Source organism: Eurypyga helias, unplaced genomic scaffold (genome assembly GCF_000690775.1).
Source record: "Eurypyga helias isolate BGI_N326 unplaced genomic scaffold, ASM69077v1 scaffold6199, whole genome shotgun sequence".
NCBI classification, from domain to species: Eukaryota; Metazoa; Chordata; class Aves; order Eurypygiformes; family Eurypygidae; genus Eurypyga; species Eurypyga helias.
In genome coordinates this window covers 1-21,821 of record NW_010272612.1, presented here as the reverse complement: position 1 = coordinate 21,821, position 21,821 = coordinate 1, and the positions used below count along the sequence as shown (strand labels likewise).

Sequence of the window (21,821 nt, the reverse complement as noted above, 5' to 3'; positions counted from 1 at the left end):
TTAGAGACAAGGATGTGATGTGGGATGGTGTCAGAAGCTTTGTACAAGTCTAGGCAGATGATATCAGTTGCCCTTTCGTTATCCACCCACACTGCAGTCCTGTCGTAGAAGGCCACCAAATTTGTCAAGCGTGATTTACCCTTGGTGAAACCATGTTTACTGTCACCAATGAGCTCCTCATTCTCCATGTGCTCTAGTATAGTTTCCAGGAGGATCTGCTTCATGATCTTGCTCCTGAAGAGAGATGCTGGGTTTTATTTTTTAACAGCAGCCTTTAAAAAAAAAAGTGGATTTCCACACCCCCACACCCCCACACACCCCCCTTTAGGATTTAGAAGAATTGCTCTTTGAACTCAGAAGGGGTAGTTCATCACTAATGGATTGTGCAGGGTCAGAGATGGAGGTGTGAAGAGAGAAAAGGCCTCAAATAGGGGAGAATGAAGATGTAAAACAGAAGGTCACACACTGTGGATCTTTCTTTGCAGGATCAGTTGTACTGTTTATTGCCTAAACTGATTTGAGCGGGGTTTTTTGTCTTCTGAAACAGATGGACATGCACGTCTTCCGGCAGCAGTCCCCAGTACAATATATGTGAGCAGATGATCCAAATCAGAGAAGACCATATGCGTTTCATATCAGAACTGGCTCGTTACAGCAACAGTGAGGTGTGTGGGATTAGAGCTATATATGCAAATCTCACATTGCTAATTAACAGTTATTGTTAAGTATCTGAAGAGCAGGTAAACCTCAGGTGAGGTAAATGACACACCTTTGTCACCTGAATCAAGAAAAGCTGGCTACTGGGCTAGTACCCATTCTCTGCATGATATTTGCACTATTTAAATATAAAATAATGATGGTGCATTGTACACGCTGCAGACTACTTCTGCCTCTCGCTGTATTTGTCTGGGATACGTATCCTAGAACTTTTGGCATTTGTCTTTTGGAATAGGTTATCTAGCCCTTACTCCAAGTGGGTGCTTGTAACAGTTTAAATGAAACTTGAAGTTAAGAGATTAGGAAAAAAACCATGCACACACATACACACACATAAAACACATATAGATGTATAGTGTGTGTATATATATGTATAATTGATGTTTTGAATTCAGTGTTTTGATGATGAGTGATACCACCGGTTTCCATCTCTTGACCAAAATCAAGTGAAGTTTAACTATGTAAGTCTCTAGAAAAAAAAGCTGCTATTAATGTAGGAGTCGGTACATGATGCTGTTTTAATGCTTGAGAGAGATCTGTGTAGAAATTTGGCTATGGATGCTGGATACGTCATGTTATGATGTGGGCTTGTTTTTTTGGTTTCGTTAATAATCTGTTAGGTGGTGACTGGGTCTGGTCGACAGGAAGCTCAAAAAACAGATGCAGAGTATCGGAAGCTCTTTGATCTCTCTCTCCAAGGCCTGCAGCTTCTCTCCCAGTGGAGTGCACATGTCATGGAAGTGGTAAGTTATCTGGGAAATAAAACCAGAGGAAAAAGAGGTGGCTTGGTGAGGTTGGACAGGCTTTGCTTTCATGGAATAAAAAATGCATGTTGTGTTTTGTTCCCTTAATTCCCCTCTTCCTTCAGTCCTTTTCTCCTCCTGCTCCAAACCCCATTCTCAGAGGAAGGCACAGGTTCTCAGAGGCTGGGAGTAATGTTGCCACTTTGAAGATCCAGTAGCTCGTACAGTCTCATACAGTACATTCAACTTTTTATATTTCATGGACAGGTGGTCACCTGTGAGTCTTGACCAGGTGTTTTTGTTGCTTTTGATATGTACATTTGGTAGACTAAGACACTGTTATTTTCCTCTAAATGTTTTAAAAATTCTGTTCTGTTAGAAATAGCCATACCAACATGCAGTCATGCAGGAGGTGATAGAACAGCTTGAACTGGCTATGCTTACACACAATTTACACAGTAAATTGAAGCATGTAAGGTCTTAACCAAAGACACAAAAATGGATGGAAAGGCTCCCATGGCTTAGGCTTGTAGTCAAAAGGAAAGTAAATGTGGGGAAAGGAAAACTTGAAGGAGATGAGGGAGGGGAAATAAAGAACCTGCACAGTTGTTTCTCTGTATTTTAATAACTTATTTTAAAACCAGACATCAGTTAGAAAAGTGACTGGTTTTTTCCAGTAAGTAACTGCCTAAGGCAGAAATTGGAGGAGTTCTGTTTATGCTGCAGACACTTAGATGGAAGCTGCATGGCTCACCCGCACCAAAGTATGTTCTAGGAAGGGTTGAAACAGATGATGGGTTGCGTGAGAGAAGCCAGACTTGCTCCCCCTCTGCCTCTGATGCCTGAGGGAAGGGAACATCAAGCCATTTGCACTGTGCAAGTCCAGCGCGGTCAGAGTGGGCATAGCTACAGACCCAGTTTTCTTTCTCTTTTTTATTTTTAACTGCCTCTCTTAAAAGCCAGTAGATGAGTCATGCTTTCTCCTGTATTATGCTATTCCTATTTAAATCAACAGTGTATTTTACGGTGAAATCATGGTGGTCTTTTGTCCTTCTTAAGAAGGGTTGCTGTCATCTATTTCTGGCCTTTGCAACTCCCAGACTCACTCCCTTTATTTATACTTCATATTTGTTTAATAATTTCCCCAGTGTCGTCTTTGTAGCACTTAGGTTGCAGGGTGTGATGCTGCTCTATGCCATAAGTAAATTGGTGCAAATATGAATCCATTACAGTAGGAAAAATTATATTATTCTGTAATCGAACGCTTCTGCAAAGATAGCATCAACCAGACATTACTATTCGCTGAACTCAAACGGTGAGAAAATTGTATTGGCTACGATTTTTCACTAGATGTACCCTGATGGATATTGATCAGCCTGATGCTGCTCGGGAACATTTTGAGCCATGGTTGCAGTGACTGAAAAGATAGTATTTAAGAGAAATGCATGCAGTGCAGATGATATTGTCACAGCTAATACAGCTATTTCCATACCTTTAAGCCTAGTAAACATAAAAAAGAAATCCTCAAAACTACAGATTTTTTCAGTTGTCTTTTGAATTCTGAATGTGAATATTCGGCCAAGTTGGAAGCTCCTCTTTTTGTGTGTGGGTGTGATGGGTTTCTTTTTTATGCTCTGAGGTCTTTCTGTGTTTCTCATGTTCGAAGTGGAGAAGAAACTTTCAAAAGAATTTGTTAGGCAAATTATTGTTTGGCATTTCCTCTGGACAGAAGTTTCAGAATTTAGGCAGGTTTTGAGAATAGTACCAAATAGTATTTTTCAGATATTCTTGAAAACACTGGAGTATTTCTTAAAGCGTGTTATTTGTGTCCAGCTATGTATTGTGTTTCTCAGGCCTTTCTCCCCCCCTGCCCCCATCTTTTTTCTCCCTATTCTGCTGTGTGCACTGCAGTATTCGTGGAAGCTGGTGCACCCAACTGACAAATACTCTAATAAAGATTGTCCTGACAATGCGGAAGAGTATGAAAGAGCAACAAGATACAATTATACTAGTGAGGAGAAGTTTGCTTTGGTTGAGGTAAGATAATTTTTTTTTTTAACAGGGATTTTCCAAAGATTAATTCTGTACAAAGGAGAACATTCTCTAGAAGCATTTTCTATACCCAGTACAAAAAGACAGCATGCCCTCTGTTGATTCTGAAAGAGCATGTTTTCCTCCATTTAATATGTAGAAGGAGCATGGGAAAGCTATCCTTTATCTTTTGGAACTTGTTATTTCATTTTCTAATTTTTTGTATTTAAAAAAGAGCTTTTTGAACAATTACACAAAATACGAAAAACACTTTTTTTTTTTTTTTGGTCTTTGCAGGTGATTGCCATGATCAAAGGTCTTCAGGTGCTGATGGGAAGGATGGAAAGTGTTTTCAATCATGCCATTCGCCATACCATTTATGCAGCTCTTCAGGACTTTGCCCAGGTCACACTGAGGGAGCCATTAAGACAAGCCATTAAAAAGAAGAAAAACGTCATTCAGAGGTAGCATTCTTGTTTTCATCTTCTCCCATATTCTTTCCCCTAAATCTTACTAAATTAGTTGCAGAATTGCACAGCTGTTAAATCTGGCCTCTTCAAGTCCTTACTCCTCTACTAGCCTGTCTGGTATTTAGAGTTACCTTGGTTGAATATGTATTGGAAGCTGAAGAAGTCTGAAGTCAAAGATGAATGGCTGCCAACGTGGCTGCGCTGAAAGTCCAGGCTGTCTTGAGCCACCTAAGACTACTGCAGTAAGAATGGTGTCCCCTGTTATTTTTATTTTAAGGAAAGATAAGTACCATAATATTGAAAGCAAGGCTAGCATTCTTATTTTGAAGAAAGGTGTTACTGTTCACCTTCCTTATATTTGCAGTGTTTTCTCTCCTCGTGTCTCGTGTTTACATCCCACCCCATAGTCTTATCTCTGCCCTCTTAGCATCCTGCCTTCTTTCTTAGCTTCTGCTGCTTGTGGCTTATTAGCATCACGCTTTTCCAAGTGCTCCATCTGCCCACGTTGACTGGTGGCATTTCCTGACATTTTTTTGTCCTAATTGTTTGCTTTTAATTTTGACTTGTTTACCATTTGTTTATTTTCATGTTCATTGCAAAGCTCTTAGAGGTGAAAGCCTTTGGCTAATCAGACTATTGCTAATGCTCCGACTGTCACAAAAATACTGTCATAAGCTAAAAATAAACAAATTACTCCAAATTATCGAGTTTTCAGGGAGAGTCTTCTTGTTCCAGGGACTTTCATGAAATATGGAAGTATTACTTTCATGCCTGTTCAGATCTGGGAGGAGGCATTTGCTGGATCATTCAACGGGATATGGCTGGCTGTATTTCTGACAAGTACCTGAATTCCAGTTCAGTATTTGGAGTTAAATGGATAATGTTGTTTGTATAAATTCCAGCTGAACTGTGGAGTTCTGCTTGAAACAGGAATTCTGCTGCTTCTTTTCAAGCCATTAAATTTGTTCTGGTTTGAATGAATAATCTGGTTTTGTGGTTTAGGAGAACAAAATGGCTTGATGGGCTTGCTAAGGATCCCAGAGGTGAATTCTTGACAAGTGACACGTCTCTGCTGACCCAGTTTCAGGGGTCAGCTTTCCTCTGACAGAGGAGAAGGGCTCTGGGCTGTCTTTGTTGATAAACAATGTGGAGCAATGGTTTGGTGGATGTGGCCTTGAAGTTGTGGGCAAAGCTGTTTGCGGTTGCTCTGCGTTCCCCCCCAGCTCCTGAACGCAGTTGCAAAGCTTCTGTGCTCGTGGAAGAGCGCTTACAGAACGTAAGGTGTTCTCATGGGCGCGCTTAGACACGTGCCGGTGTGAAGTAACGTGAGCTGTGTTCAGTGTTTTGCAGGCCATCAGGAAGACGGTCTGTGACTGGGAAGCGGGTCACGAGCCGTTCAATGACCCAGCCCTAAGGGGAGAGAAGGACCCCAAAAGTGGCTTTGACATCAAAGTCCCAAGGCGTGCAGTGGGACCCTCCAGCACTCAGGTATTTTCCTGTCTGGTGGTTGTGATACCTGTCAACAAGTATTGCATGACCTGTTTTCTCTCTGGCCTAAACTATTTAAAAATTGTAGTTTGGGGATTTTTTTTCTTTTAATGCTAAAAATCTATTCTGATTACATTTATATTTACAAAATTGATACATACTTAACCAAAATCCTCTCTCTGAATTGCTGTCACTTTCTACTGTGATGCATAATTTTTCCAAGTGTTCAACCTCTTTAATTTGACTTCCTGGGAAGAAATATTTTCTCATTGAGCTCTTAATGTTTTTGAAGTCATATTTTTGAACTATTTGAATTATTTCTTGACCGGCTCCCATCTCTGCTATTGATAGTAGATTTTTTTTTTGGTTAAATTCCATTATTCAATGGATGTCTATGTCGTTTTAAAATATGTTTAACATAGAAACGATTGCCTGTGAAATATGAGGGAGAGTATTTCACTTCTGCAAAGATCCCCCTTACTGTTCAGAAATGAATGATGAAACTGCTCCCTAAAATCTATTTAATCTGCTGCTGCCACTCAAACAAGAGGTATATCCAGTATGTTTTCTGTGGTAGTTGTTGAAATCCCATACACAGATGCTCGTTCTTGTTACCTCTATATAATTATCTTTTTTATTTTCTTTGTGGATTTGTTTGGAGAGTGTATGTATTCATAGCTCATCTGAGAAAATGAGGTACTGAGCACTTTGAATGAAAAATTGAAGGCAACTGTGGTTTGTAAAGACTATAATATCTAAAATCTGTGGGGAAGAGAGCATGTATGGGTAATAAAAAGTTGCTTAAATTGCAGTAAGATGGGTTTAATGAAGAATCTGTTTTGGGAATTGGAAAAAAATGCTTAGATTTTTAATTTTCTAGAGGAAAAAACTAAATATCAGCACCACTACTGTGCTTGGTATGTTTAGAGGCTTTGTTTCTTTCACTGGCTGCAACATGCTGTTCAGAGTACTCGGTTCTGTCTGCTTTTTCTGCTCTTGGGCTGGCACGCTCATCTGTCTCGCCTGACGGGAGGAAGGGAGGTCAAATATATTGATTTTTAGCTAGGTTTTTACTTAGTTTCATGCAGTTCTAAACTGGCTGTGTATGAATTGGTAATACTTGGAAATCTTTGCGAAATCATTTGAGGATCTAATGGCTCTCTGGGCATCCCCTGAAATGAAGGGGAACTTTTCTCTTCACTCGAGGGAGCACCGGACCGCTGTGTTTATTCTGAACGAAGCAACTTTCCTCTGTGCCCTCCTCTGCATGCTTACTGTGCTGCTTTTCCGTTTTAACAAACTAACACGTTTTCTCTGCTTCTGTTTCCCCTTCCTTATTCACCCACGTGTTGTTATTAACGTATTCTCTCTCCCCTGCCTGCCCCTGTCTGTTGGTTTTTAGCTCTACATGGTTCGCACTATGACAGAGTCCTTGAACTCTGCCGAGCTGTTGAAGCAGCTCAAGGCTCTGGGACTGGAAAAGCTATTGCATGTGACACACAAGTTTCTGAGGCAGTCCTACATCTATCCGCCTCTTTTAAACTTTGGTGGTAAGACATTACTTATTACTTTTACTTTTTGTGGCGATGTGAACTGTTCCACTGCAAGTGGTGTGCCGCCGAGTGTCGGCAGAGGTCCCCTTGGCACGGGCAGGCGTTTGTGCTGGTGCGTAGGCTGGCGCTGCATCTTCTCCTCTCGCCGGAAAGGCTCTTACCCACACAGGGCCAGCTGTCAGTTTGAAGTGGAGCAGTCGATTACTGGTAGTCATTCTCAGTGTTGCTCAACTAATGTGCCGTGTGTATTTTCCTTTTTTCCCCTCCCCCCCCTTTCCACCACAATTGTTTCCTTTAATGATACAGCTTTACATGGTGAGAACTATGTTAGAGTCCCTCATTGCTGACAAAAGTGGTTCCAAGAAAACCTTGAGAAGTAGCCTTGAGGGGCCCACCATATTGGACATAGAAAAATTCCATCGCGAGTCTTTCTTCTACACTCATTTGATAAATTTCAGTGGTAAGATATGTAGATGATCAGTGTCCAGCTTAGCATGTCCTAACACCTCTAACACGACCTGGGAAATGTTTCCGATTGCCTAAGCCCACTTACCTTTGGTTTATTTGTCAAAAGCCTTGGTCTGTCCAAACTTTTTCTGGGACGTGGTATTCAGTATTGTGGTGGGATTTTTATTTTGACTTGTGATACGTTTGTTTATAATGCGTCAAATTTCATATTGTTACCTCCCTCTTTTTTTTTTTAATGTACATATGTGTATAAACAAGGGACAGATGAGCCTAAGCGCACTGAAATTTTTAAAAGGAAGTAGTTTTTGTGTTTGGGTTTTTTTGTTTTGTTTTGGTTTTTTTGTTTTAAGTACAGAGGAAACAAATTCTCTGTTGTGGTAAATTCGATGTCATTTCACTACTCTTACTATTCAGTTAATTGTAATCGGAAACATGCTGTCCTAAAGAATTCACCTACTGACATTGAATGTATCTAGTCTTTGTCATCACCATGCTGTGTTGTCTTTCATTTTTGTTTTGCTACCGGCCTCCTTTACCCTCAAGAAAGGGGGAGCCTGTTAATGTCAGTCATAATGCTGCTGGGAACAGCACTTCAAAGGGTCTTCAGAAGATCTTCAGGTGAAAACGTCATTCCCGATTTGGCTCTCAAGCCTTCTTCAAAAGAAAGCTTGTGCCGAGTGTTTTCTGGAGAGGTGGGAAGCACACCGCCGTGCCCTTGACAGTGGCCTCCAGGGCTTTTTTGTTTTAATCCCTCCTTCATGTGTCCATCTGTCACTTCCTGCCCATCTAATCAACGGGAGCACGTGGAGCGATTCAGTTCTCCAGAGGGAGAGACGGTATCGGTGGATCCGGTACCATCTGTCCTCTTCGCCTGCTGCTTCCCAAGCTCAGGGTACAGCTTTCTCAGCCCCCGACTGAGAAATTGAACTAGAAATCCCCCTTTACTGGTGTATGTCGTTTCTCTGTTTAACTGATAGTCTGGTCCGCTTCCACGCTTTGTTCTGCACCACTTTGGGGCCCAGTGCAGAGTTCAGAACTCTCTGAAAAAGTCACGGGCTTTACGTTTCGAATTTGTCTTACGTATTTGGCCTATGCATAGCTCTAGTGACCCACGCCTGCTTTTTTTGTTTCACATTGCATCATCAGAATCACACTTGTATTGTTCATAATGTCTTTCTTTAAGAAGTGTAATTCTTTCCTCTTTCTTCTGAAAGAAACCCTCCAGCAATGCTGTGATCTGTCCCAACTGTGGTTCAGGGAATTCTTCTTAGAGCTGACCATGGGCAGAAGAATCCAGTTTCCCATTGAGATGTCCATGCCTTGGATTCTGACGGACCATATTTTGGAGACCAAAGAGTCATCAATGATGGAGTAAGACCTACCTGTGTTCTTCCACTGAATGATTATTCTTAATGATTGCCATTCCTTACTATACTGTTACTGCTTTAATTGGTTTTAACAAGCAGTCACTGAGAAAGTATTCTGAACCTCCATAGAATTTTCCTCTTATATTTGCAAATTTCCAGATTCTCAAAGTTTTCTTTTTGAAGTGAATGATTGAAATAGGAAACCTTTCATGTAAGTGTCATTGCACCAGCCAAATCCGTTGTTCCCTGAGTGAGTTCTCCTTACTTACTTCTCAGAGATGTCAAATATAATGCACAGTGGTAAAAACATAGCTCAATTTTGATGGAAAGCGGCATCCAGAAAACAAGTTTCAGACTACAAACTTATCTATGCAGTTTCTTGAACTAACAAAAGACTTTCTTGAATGAGAAACTGTGATGTTTTTTATAGAACACTCAAACAACCAAAAAAAAATTCTGCTTGCATGAACCACATGTAGATTACAATATTGACTGGCTTACGTCTTGACTGCACCATCCTAAAGAATCATAATGTCTGTAGACCTGTAACTTTTTTTTTTTCATTCTTTTTCATTCAGGTATGTTCTGTACTCTTTGGACCTTTATAATGACAGTGCTCATTATGCACTTACTAAATTTAAGAAGCAGTTCCTCTATGATGAGATTGAGGCAGAGGTAAAGTAGCCTTACCTACTGGAGAAAAAATGGTCTGTACCTGAATGTGGGAATGATAATAAAGGCCAAGATCTATTATAAGTGATTCAGGGAAGTTCACAGAATCTTGGAATGGTTTGGGTGGGAACAGGCCTTAAAGATCATCTAGTTCCAACCCCCCCTGCCATGGGCAGGGACACCTTCCACTAGACCAGGTTGCTCAAAGCCTCATCCAGCCTGGCCTTGAACATTTCCAGGGATGGGGCATCCACAGCTGCTCTGGGCAACCTGTTCCAGTGCCTCACCACCCTCTCTGTGAAGAATTCATTCCTGATATCTAATCTAAACCTCCCCGCTTTCAGTTTAAACCCATTACCCCTTGTCCTGTCACTGCAGGCCCTTGTAAAAACAAACTGAGAAGAAAGACTAGAAGATGGGTGACTGGTTGGGTGATATGTTGTGAGGAAACCTGTAGAACTGTGCAAAATGCTTCCTATTAATTCTGAAAACTGAATGTTGTCATTTCTTATACTGGGAGATTTGGATGCATTAACTTGCTTAATTATGTTTGATAAACAGTGGGAGGCCTTAGATAAGCCCCACATCTTTCAATTTTAAGTATCTCTAAATGCACAATTTTTTCCCCCCCCAAGGTAAACCTGTGTTTTGACCAATTTGTCTACAAGCTGGCAGACCAAATATTTGCGTACTACAAGGCAATGGCTGGCAGGTAGCTATTCCAGGGGTGAGAACTTTTATTCACGTAGTTCTGCTCTGCTTTGCTGCCTAACATACTTCAACGTTTTCTTCCTTTCTTAATAGCCTGCTTCTGGATAAACGATTGCGTTCGGAGTGCAAGAATCAGGGAGCAACCATCCAGTTGCTACAGTCCAACCGCTACGAGACACTCCTGAAACAGCGACATGTCCAAGTGAGTGAGGTCATTCTTGGTTGTATTTGAGTTGCCTGGCAATTTTGCCATGGTGTTGATTTATGTAGGTATATAAAGCTCTTTCTGTGCTTTATCTTCTGTCATGTAAGTGGCATAACTGACATTTGAGATCAGCTTTTTTGTCATATGAAGGAGTAAGTGAAGAAAAAAAAAAACCCCAACCCTTAAACATCCTGTTTTAATGCAAATGTCTGTTACAGTTAAGCAAACACGAGCCAAATAAGAACGTTACATGTGGTAGCATTGTCTTCCTGGTGATGCCTTTCACCAGCTTTCAGTATGTTGTCAGCACAATGTCATGGAAACATAGAATGCTGCTGTAAATGCAACATGTGATGTCAGTTATTCTTGTGAGAATTGGGTTGTAAATTGTAGTACCTCTTTTGTTCATTAACTTATAAATTTTGTCTGTCTGCTTTGCCTGTGTGTGTTTGGAATGCAAGTTCACCACGTGAGAGTCTGTTCGTCCGTGGGGTCTCATAGTCCTCGTACAGCTTGTCTCGTAATTCGACTCTCAGTTCAGAAATTAATAGCAGTTTTTTCCTTTAGCTTCTTGGTAGGTCAATAGACCTGAACCGACTGATCACTCAGCGCATTTCAGCTGCCATGTACAGGTCAATGGAACTGGCAATCGGTCGATTTGAAAGTGAGGATTTGACTTCCATTGTGGTGAGTGTTGTGCTGCACTTTTGCCGGAGCACTAACACTGCAGTTGGGGGTCGAGATGCTAGTTTTGTTTTGTTGGAATTTTAATTTATTTAACTTTTTTTTTTATTTGCAGTGAGAATGATCAAGATCTAGGTCTCTTACTCTTGGTCTTTTGGGGTTTTTGGTTTTTTGTGTGTGTTTTGGTGTTGGGTTTTTTTGGTGGTGGTTGTTTTTGTTTCTGAGGCTCCCCCCTCCCTCTTCTAAATCTGTATTTTTATTTTTAGTGGCAGAAGGAAGAAAATCTTATTCTGGCTTTGGTGCACGTTCTCTAAGTATTCTCTCAGCAAATAGTTGTATAGTTGTTCCTGAAAGGAGAAGAGGCGGAATGACTAACAGGCAAAATTGTTTTATCCTAAACCTTTGTGTTATATATATATAAATGGGAAATAATTTAAGCAGCCTTATTAGAAAAGTAACAAAACTTTTCCCTCTGATATTTTAATTGTTCTCTAAGTGTGAAATCATACAGTGCTATGGTTGGAGTTTGTCTGGCCTCAGAAGTCTGGACTGACAAAACCTCTTACCAGAGAAGCAGCTTAGTCATGCAAAAGGCATTCTTTTCGTCATGTCCAGCACTGTGTGCTGGTAGTTTGATGCACAGCCAAACAAAGCCACTGGACATTCCTTCACTAGGTCACTGCACAACAACCTTTAAAAGCAGCGCTTGGGATTTTTTGGAGTGAGAGGTTGTGTTCTTTGGGGTTGGTGTTTTGAGTGTCTGATGTCAGCAGTGGATTTATTTTCATTTTTATTTTATTGAAAGTGCCAGAAACCATAGTAGGAATTTCTTGTCAAGAGGAGAAACATGAAAGGCAGTGCTCATACGTAGTAGTGCTAGTCTGCAGCTACTGATTTTGTGGACACCTTCTCAGCAGTTGAAAATGTCTGGTCTGATCTTTCAGTGCATCTTACCATCTTCTTCACTGGAGTAAAACACCAGTAAAACATGAGAAGGGTTTATGGTAAATGATGTTTTCCCCTACCAGTACTGTTATGATAGTTCACCAGTTGCCCTACTGAGCAGAAATTTGTGATAGCTTGTAAGGTAGGAAATGCAGAAGATGCTTCTTGGCCTATGTCTGACCCCACTTAGTTGTTGGTGTTTTAACTGTTGCTCAGCGGAAGGAGAGTTGGCACAGATCTGTGTTTGAGACCCATCTGCAGCGTGGACCAGTTGTAATGAATACCCTTGAAGTCTTGGAGGGTTTTGGTAGGAGATGGTTACAAAACAATCCCCAGAGCACTGATTCTTTCCAGCTCTTCTCATTAAAGTAAGAGACTGGGAGAGAGGCAGCTGTTCATTTTGATGACTTCCTAGTCTCCATTCAATTAAAGTTATTTATGTACTTTGGTAAGTCCCCACTTTATTAAATGCACTGCTCACTCTTCTTTCCTCTTGTTTTTTGTAGGAGCTGGATGGCTTGATAGAGATAAACAAAATGACTCACAAGCTTCTGAGCAGATACATGACCTTGGACAGCTTTGATGCCATGTTCAGGGAAGCCAACCACAATGTGTCAGCCCCTTATGGAAGAATCACTCTCCACGTCTTTTGGGAACTCAATTACGATTTCCTTCCAAACTACTGCTACAATGGCTCCACTAACAGGTGAGTATGGCAGCCTTTTGTTTGCAGCTGTTCTTCTGCAGCCTCCTTCCTCGCAGATGCTGACAAGCCCGTTTCCATTCATTTAGTGTGTTTTCTGCTTCTGATGCTTTACTTGAAATGACGCAGCATGAGTCATTTCACTGAGTACTAAGTCAAATGTGCGAAAGCCTGTTATTTGTCCACAGCAGAAGTCAAGTGTTTAACCGCAGCATCCGAGTTCTGACGTTTTAATGACTTAGGTATGATATGCTGAAAAATAAAGTGTGTCTAAAAATACTGCCAAGTGCGTATCGGGAAGATATTTTGGTGAACAGGATCCTCAAATGTGAGATGATGGAAATTAATGCAGAATCAGGAACATGCTTTTATGTGAGGAAAAGGGTTGTTTGCTGGAGAAGAGTTCGGTGTTCACTGCAACTACAGTTGCAGTCCTGAAGGGGAGTGAGTGACTGTGCTGGATTCAGCCAGGAAAGGGTTAACTCTCTTTACCGTGGCTGCCAGGAAGCTGTTCCTGGATGCAGAGAGCAGCACTGGTAGGTTCTTAGCTGGCGCTGGGCAATGCCTGCACTGAATTCAAGGTCTTTCTCCGTTTCTGATCCTGCAGCTGCGTTCCCAGCTCTCGCTCTCTCGCTACCGGCAGTGCAGGGGACACACGGTTCAGGCACCTGACCCAAACTGACTTGGTCAGTTTTACGAGCTTCCTTATTTCTTTTTCCTCCGATTCTTCCCCTCTGCTGGTGGAGGGGAGGGGGATTGGTGAGAGCGGCCTCGTGGGATTTTTGCTAGTATGATATGCTGAAAAATAAAGTGTGTCTAAAAATACTGCCAAGTGCGTATCGGGAAGATATTTTGGTGAACAGGATCCTCAAATGTGAGATGATGGAAATTAATGCAGAATCAGGAACATGCTTTTATGTGAGGAAAAGGGTTGTTTGCTGGAGAAGAGTTCGGTGTTCACTGCAACTACAGTTGCAGTCCTGAAGGGGAGTGAGTGACTGTGCTGGATTCAGCCAGGAAAGGGTTAACTCTCTTTACCGTGGCTGCCAGGAAGCTGTTCCTGGATGCAGAGAGCAGCACTGGTAGGTTCTTAGCTGGCGCTGGGCAATGCCTGCACTGAATTCAAGGTCTTTCTCCGTTTCTGATCCTGCAGCTGCGTTCCCAGCTCTCGCTCTCTCGCTACCGGCAGTGCAGGGGACACACGGTTCAGGCACCTGACCCAAACTGACTTGGTCAGTTTTACGAGCTTCCTTATTTCTTTTTCCTCCGATTCTTCCCCTCTGCTGGTGGAGGGGAGGGGGATTGGTGAGAGCGGCCTCGTGGTATTTTTGCTAGCCGGAGTTAAACCACGACAGTGACGGAATTAAAGACAGGAAGGTATGCTCTAAAGTTTGATCGTGTAGAAGGCGCGGTGCTCGGGACTTTGCATTTCTGGGCTTCCTGCTTGTGTGCTGCTTTTGGGATTTGTGTTGCTTTTAGTTTTGACTCCGGCTTTGGTTAAAGAGCTGTGAAGTGACAGGAAAGTGATATTGAGTATTGAGCTGTGTGAAGAAGAGGAAACCTCTCCTCATCTTTCACTGTCTCCATGGAGAGCTTTCCCTGTCTGATGTGTTCCTTGATGGTTCTGTTGCATTTTAGAGCCAAGATGCTGTCTGTGCAAGTTTAAAAAAAAAAAAAGGAAGTAAAAGGGGTGTTTTCGGTGGTTAAGTTTTAGGCAAGAAACTTGTGTTACATAAATCTGTCTCCATAGGAGTGCTGAATATATATATGGAGCACTATATGAAATACATAGGAATGTGTTTCTGAGGAAGCTACTGTGCAGTTGATGTATGTGGAGATCAATATTGGAATATTCACTTTGGTGTATTAAGAATCATATAAGCATAGTATTAAAAGAAAATCGTGGTGCAGTGCTGATCCTTCACCTGTCAGCTTTATTTGAAGGATGTTCAGCAGCTCCAGGTGTGTTCACCCTGGCTGTAAGGTTAAGACCACTGTGCTTGGGAAGCAAGAGTGGAATGCCAAAAGACATTAGCAGGATACTGTAGGACCGATGCTTGTCTGTTTAAAAACTGTGTACACAAACCAAGTTAGGTTGATCCTCAAGCTCGTTGGGTAGTTATTTCAGGACAGCTAATTTAAGAGTTGATGGAGGGAGACAGATCTTAGGCAGCATGTGTACCATGTGTCCAATTTCATCACAGAATTGCTGTGGTTTCAGTGCAGAAAATTGATGTGTTGCACACGCTGCGTGGTGCCCACTGATATTTTTGCTGCAAGAGAGAACAGGGAGTTCCTAGCCTTTTTATGGTTCTTAAGCACATTCTTTGTCTATGGCTGCCTTGCTGTTAGCATGAACTATAAATTGCTGAGCTCTTCTGCATTCAACTGTGCAGGTTACTCTGTGCATATACAGGAGTGCACAGCTGTGAGAGCTGCTGGTTTAATTCTTGGCTCTTGATAGGTCATGTCTTGCATGACAGCTCTGTGTAAACGAGGGAAGAAAAGGAAAGGCTGGAAGAAGGAGAAATGCTTATGATGGAAAGCAGAGAGGTTGCTTGGCGGTGAGGGGTTGGAGGTAGAGCTCCCAGGACATGTGTAATGTGTAACTTGCCACTTGTTGACCACAAGCTTAGGTGTAAGGGTCCTTCTTTTAGTGTTTTGGTCAGATGAATTTATATCCAGTACCTTTTGGAGCTCTTTACCCAGGAACGCTTGAACATGGTGGTTTCAAACATTAGTAAAAGAGTGTTTAGAAACCCCGTAGGTTTTTGATCTGAAGGCTTTTCACGCAGAAGTACTGAAACATGCCGCATGTTTAATTATTTGGGACTTTGGAATTTTTTTTGTATCTGATAATGTACTGAGATTAAGCAGTGGGGCTGCTATTAAAAGATTTAGCAATTCAATAATTGCAGTTGCCAGTTTTTGGAAATTTAGTCTCATTAGTGCTGGCCAGCCACGCAGCTGTGACCAGACTGTGTAACGGTTTGTGGAGGAGGAGTGGGGAGATGAGCGAGGGGAGCTCTGCAGGTGAGCATTAGCAGTGGAAATCCAAGGGTGTTCTTAATCCATCTGTTGTCAGTCAGGAAAAGAAGGGAACAAAGTTTTGGATAATAGCATGAGCATGTGAACTGCAGGTGCTGGCCTCTAGCAACGATCAGGTGTTTCTGTAGAACAAAAAAGGTGGGATTTTAGTACATTTCTGGCCCTTTGCAGGTGGTAGATTTTTTTTCTTCTCCATTGCTTTGTCCAATCCTTTTTTTTTTTTTAAAAGCTATGTGAGGTTTTGACTTTCATGGCATGCAGTAGCGAGGAGCCTGCGGTGAAGCTGTGCACTGCGTGGAAAAGTCTCTCTCTGTTTGCTCTCCAGCTGTTGCCTGCCAGTTCTTCCAGTGAAGGTGACCATGAGCAACCATTTCCCACTTGCCTTGTCTGTGTGCTTGGGATGTTTGAGCCCTCTCTCATGCTGACTCTCAGCTGCGTGGTTTTTCCAAGCCAGGATGTTTCCACACCAAGGATCTTTTTTCATGCTTATGCCCACATCTGTGCTTTTTTCCATTCCCCTGTGTCTTTGTGGACTGGGGCTGTCCAGAGGGTTCAGCTGATGCAAGGGGAACTTCCAGATCTTTGTTCTTTGTTCCTTTTCCATTAGCTGTAGTGTTTCTTTTTCTGCCTTTTTTTTTTTTTTCTTTTTACTAATTCAAAGCTGGTCTTTTCTTTCCATGACAGCAGATTTTGTTTTCAGGGCTAACAGAGGAGCAAGTGCGAGACAGCCTAGGCATTTGTTTGAATTGAGGATTTTCTGTGCTTTCTTGACACACACGATACAGGCTTCTGGAGACAGTAGTCAGACTTGTAGCTCCATCTCCTCTCAGCACATGATCCAAATCTGTGTTCTCTGCTAAAAATGCATGTGTACAGCACTCTTCCAAATGCAGTATGACAGGTTTTGTCCAAGGATACAAATTTGTCACAGAATGAACAAAAAGACCAGCATTTTATTTTTCGGTGTTCCTGCCCGTCCTCGATTCCTTTCGTGAGTGCACTCTCTCTGATTTCCAGACTAGTTTTCACAGCAAAACAGCTGTGTCTTCTCGTCTTGCCATATACTCCCTGATAGTCACTCTTCAGAAAGGTTTTCAGCCCTTGCAGACACTGCTGGAGCGAACCCGAAAAACAGCACTGGCAGTGAAAACTCCCTAGTTTCTGCTACTAAGAGCCAAATGGTGCGGTTATATAGGCTGATGCAAAGTAGGGGTGACTGTAGTCAAATACTCCATCGAATTTGGCAACAAGTACCTTAACTTCCCCCACCTAAAAATGAAAAAGAGGTCTTTTTGCCAAAAGGCAAGGTGACAGCAATAGAGTGGAGGGTATCTGTTACTCTTCCATGCTCTGTTTCGTCTGCTGTTTCCTCACACTTCAGTTTGTAGCCTCATGTTCTCTGTTCATCTTCACATTCGTGTTCAGGAAGGGTGAGTTAGTTCTAGCATTCACCAAGAGAGGAGGTGGGGGGCTACCCTTTGGTCTGGTAGACAGGACAAGCTAATTTGAGAAGGCTGGAAGTTAAAAGTGTTTGTATCAATTAGACAGGGATGTGCAGAGGGACACTGTGCATGAGCAGGGAGAGGGGATTGTGATATCTTATTACTTCTGAGATGCAGCTCATGAAGTTTATGAATAGGAACAATAGGACAATAGGACAGGACAAGGTTGATAGGACAAGAGGAAATGGCCTCAAGTAGCATCAGGGGAGATTTAGATTGGATATTAGGAAAAACTTCTTCACTGAAAGAGTGGTCAGACACTGGAACAGGCTGCCCAGGAGAGTGGTGGAGGCACCATCCCTGGAGGTGTTCAAGGAACATGTAGACGTGGCGCTTGAGGACATGGTCTAGTGGGTATGGTAGTGTTGGGCTGATGGGTGGACTAGATGATCTTATAGGTCTTTTCCAACCTCAGTGATTCTGTGAAGGAGGTTGTCTGATCTGGTGCCTGCAGTAGCAGGGAAAAGGGCTCATTAATTGAAATGGTCTTTCAGGTTTCTCCTTATTTTTTTAAAATAGATTGTGGTAATTAGAATCTTAATATCAGTTAGTGTGGTTTGTAACATGCTCACGATGAACTCCTTCCTGGCAGGTATCAGAAACACCAATACAAAATTATTTGATCCCTAAAATACTTTGGAGCTCATGTTGTCCTTTAGCAATCACTGTTGGAAAGCCTTGGTAAGCCAGCAGGCTTTTCGTCTGCTTAATCTACTTTGATTACAACCTGCGTTGATTAAAATGGATAAATTACTGTGAGATCATCAACACTGATTAAAAATGAAAAGAACCGATTATCTTCTTGTATGCCAAAACCTGTGGCCAGCATTATCCGAGGGAAAGTATAAATTTGCCTAGCTTTAGTGCTGATATTCAAAGAGCTTCAGTCCTTCCAAGAGGTGCTTGTGTTTCTTGGAGGAGGAGCAGGAGGAAGCCAACCAGCAGGATGTCAAAAAGAAAACACACACACGGAATGAAAAAGTTTGAAGAACAGCAGGTGATGCTGAACTGTAAAGCCCCTAGTTCTGAGGGAAGAAACCTCCAGTATTTCTCAGAACCATATACTGGGATCAGTCACGTACCTGCTAGAGTGCTGCACTCTTCTCCCTGCTGTATCCTCAGCACTTAGCCATGGCCCCACTGTAAGATGCAAAATGACTGTCTCTCTTGCTCCTACTTCCTTTTCTTAACCTCTTTCTTCCTCTCTTGGCATCTTTCCCCTACATCCCGCAACGAAGTATAAAATGGGTGCTTGCTTCAAGTTTTTAAGAAACCTTTAAGGTCATTTTGCCACTATTCTAAAACACTAGAGAGGGAGAAACCCCCAAGAAGGTAGAGGAGCACCGGGGAGCACACGGGAGTTGTGTTTGTGCAGAGCTAATGAAACTTCTGTCTCCCAGAAGTTTCTCTCTGGTATTTCATTTCTGAGGCTTCTCAATCCAACTACAGCCCAGCTGGTCAGCTCCCAGGCACTAATGACACTGTAGTTCAAATATATTCGTAATACCTTTTTGAAACGAGAAAGAATGATAGTTAGAGCTTCCCAAGTCATGGGATGCACCCACATTTGTGTTCTGAAACACGCTTTTTCCCTGTGAGGGTTTTAATTTAGTGAGAACAAATTGGCCTTTGCCCAATATGTCTGCCAGCTGAAACCCAGACTTATCTCAAATGGCATGGCATCTCTCTGCATGTCTTTCATTTCAGAGATTTTCTTAGGGCTTGAAAACTGATGTCAGTTTCAAAAGGAATAGGATTTGGAGAGGAAGAAGGGGGAATAGAATAATCTTTGGGACTGTCATATTTGAATTCCATCAGTTGTTTACCTCATCTCTGGTAAACTCTTGAATCCGTTCTTTGCACAGAAACTTCATTAAAGTCATCTCAAGACTGAGTTTTCGGTTGCCATGTAGGTGAGAGAGGAGAAACTTGTAAACTGAGGAAATACGAATTTAAGGAGACTTAAATTTCTATATATAGTATTAAAAATAATACGCATGAAGGATCTTCTCTCAAAAGCTCTAAATGCTGGAATTCATCAAGTGCACGTATTTTGGAAAGACAGGGTTAAAATACAGATGAACCTGGTTTTGAGCAGACTAAAAAATACAGAAAACCTTGTCCTGAAATTACAGATTCTCACAAGAATGGTTCAGAGTACTCAGAAATAAAACAGTGGAAATAATTGTAAGCAACATGGTGCAGTTTACACATGTTTGGGTAAAAAACCTCTTCAATTGCATGGCTGTTTTAGTTTCAGCTAATACTGAAAATACGTGGATTTTCTAATGGGTATATTGAAACGAGAATTTCTGTGTTGTTTCTAGGAAAAATGATTAATGAATCATTTATTTTGTATGTTAAGTTCAAATATTTTAAACAAAACCAGATCAAGACATAACTGTGTCTTACGATATGTACTGCAAACTTCCTTTTCTGAAACCTTCTCCTAGATGTGTTTGTTTTACTCAGCTGTGATTCAGGACAGCCTGATCCAATGCAAACGTTTGTACACTCCTTGAATAGCCTTTTTTCTTCTTCCCTGCATGCAGGGTGCACCTTTGCACCATCTACCAAGAAATCCTTCTTACCAAGTTAAAAAACAAAGGAGCCATCTTGCCCATGAACACATGCACCAATAATTTTGTTCAGTTTAGTAAAGTTAAGCAGAATCAGAATTGTAGTAGATGCTGATTAACTGCTTCCTTCTTGTTAGTTGCTCCTCTTTGTGCTCGGCTGGCCTAGAGTAGAGGTGAGAAATACCCTGAGACCCTGCACACCACGGAAAGAGCAGAATCCCACTAAGTGGTGGAGAGGTGCATCAGGATTTGTGCCCAGGTTTTGGGCAACGCAGGCTGTGTGCCTCCCCGGTTTCAACTTGGGCTGAAAGGCCCCTGGTCAGGCTTTGATTTCAAACCTAGACAAAAAGCAGCGTTACGCAGGGTCAAGCGCATTATGCACGCATCTACTAACCTGGCGGGTAATTAATGAATTATTTATTTTGTTTTAATAGATTTGTTCGGACCGTGCTACCGTTTTCTCAGGAGTTTCAGAGAGATAAGCAGCCTAATGCGCAGCCACAGTATCTCTATGGATCAAAGGTTGGATTTAATTCCCTTTATATTTATGGTTTGCTAATGTTTAAAGGTATCTTTTTTAATTATAGGAATTATAGAATATGAAAGCTATTAAAAATGGACTCAAGTACATGTTGTGAGCATTTTAAATTCAATGTCAGCGCTTTTTTTTCCGACTTGGCTGTGAAGCTCACCTTATGTTTCAGCCAAAGTGCAAGTGGTTAGTCTGATGGTTAGTCTTATCTGACGTAGCGAAAGATAAGTCCTCCTGTCAGCCACCCAGCACTGCACAGTTGCTTATAGTGGCAGAGCAGACTCAAAGGAAAGATGAATTAGTCATCTGGTGAAGTGAGAACAAGAGCCCATCTTGGGTGCAGCTGCTCCCTGGTTACAGTGATGAAGACTGTGATGGCAGGAGGAAAGGGAACAGATAGGAAAACCTGCTTCAGATGTGATCTGACTTAAAAGAAATACAGATTCTGATCATCCTAAACGATCAGATACCAAACTGCTTAAATTATTTTAAAAAATGGTATTATTTCTTTAGCATCTTCAACCCGAGGACCTCAAAGTCTCTGTGAAGAACTTGGCCTTCTGGCCATCTCCTCTCCTGCATTAGCATCATCTTTCTTGCTTTGCAGATTGGGAGTGTCCAGGCTTACGCAAATTTTCAGTAGCAGTGCACACAATACGCTGTCATGTACTCTGTGCCTTAAGGTAACGCCCAACACCGAGGTTGGAAATGAGCTTATGTGGGTGACGAGTTGCGAGAGTGCTTGGCACAAGGGAATAGTCGTGGCCTTTCACGGAGCTACCTGAGTGAGGAATGTCAGCCGGTGTTGCAGGTGCTGCGCCCATGTGTGAAGTATTGTGTGTTGGAGGAATAGATTTATTCTCCCTGATCGCCACAGATTTATTTTCTTGTGCTTCAGAATTATTACCTGAGTCTTAACAACAGTTAAAGGCACAGGACATTAACATATATCTGCATTTTTAATACCCAGTCAGAAATATTGATCTACTTCCAATAGCAAGAAAAACAGCACTTATATCTTCAGCAAATCATTTGAGAATATTTACCAAGACGTCAATCTTAATTTTGCATCGTTTTCTTGAGTATCAGGGAGGCAAAAATAAAAGTATGAAAAAGATCAGTAAGAATATAAGGATTAAATTAGAGGATTTTTAACTAAAAAAGTCTAAAATTATATACTCAATTACATTTGTAATTTATAAAAGTGTGCTATGTCGTTTTCATGTCTAGCTACTTTAATTATCTAGCTACTACTTACACGTGATAATAATACTTGTGCATAATTAGTCCCTGACTTATTGTTATTTTCTGCATATCACATCCTAGTTATATGGTGCAATATCTGTGATGTGATTTGCTCAGGAAGCCAGCTTTTGAGATCATAGAATGAATCACAGACTGGT

General features: G+C 41.7%; 1 protein-coding gene across 1 annotated transcript; it reads left to right on the top strand.

The window, feature by feature from the left end:
* Positions 1–547: 547 nt before the first annotated feature.
* LOC104515260 (cytoplasmic FMR1-interacting protein 1) lies at positions 548–20,454 on the top strand (the record flags this gene model as incomplete). The annotated part of the gene is made up of 13 exons (XM_010159174.1): positions 548–665; positions 1,338–1,460; positions 3,372–3,497; positions 3,789–3,955; positions 5,302–5,449; positions 7,309–7,462; positions 8,685–8,841; positions 9,416–9,512; positions 10,145–10,221; positions 10,314–10,422; positions 10,993–11,112; positions 12,561–12,760; positions 20,321–20,454. Coding segments are annotated over 13 exons (1,730 nt in total), but the record flags the coding sequence as incomplete, so codon positions are not given.
* Positions 20,455–21,821: the final 1,367 nt, after the last annotated feature.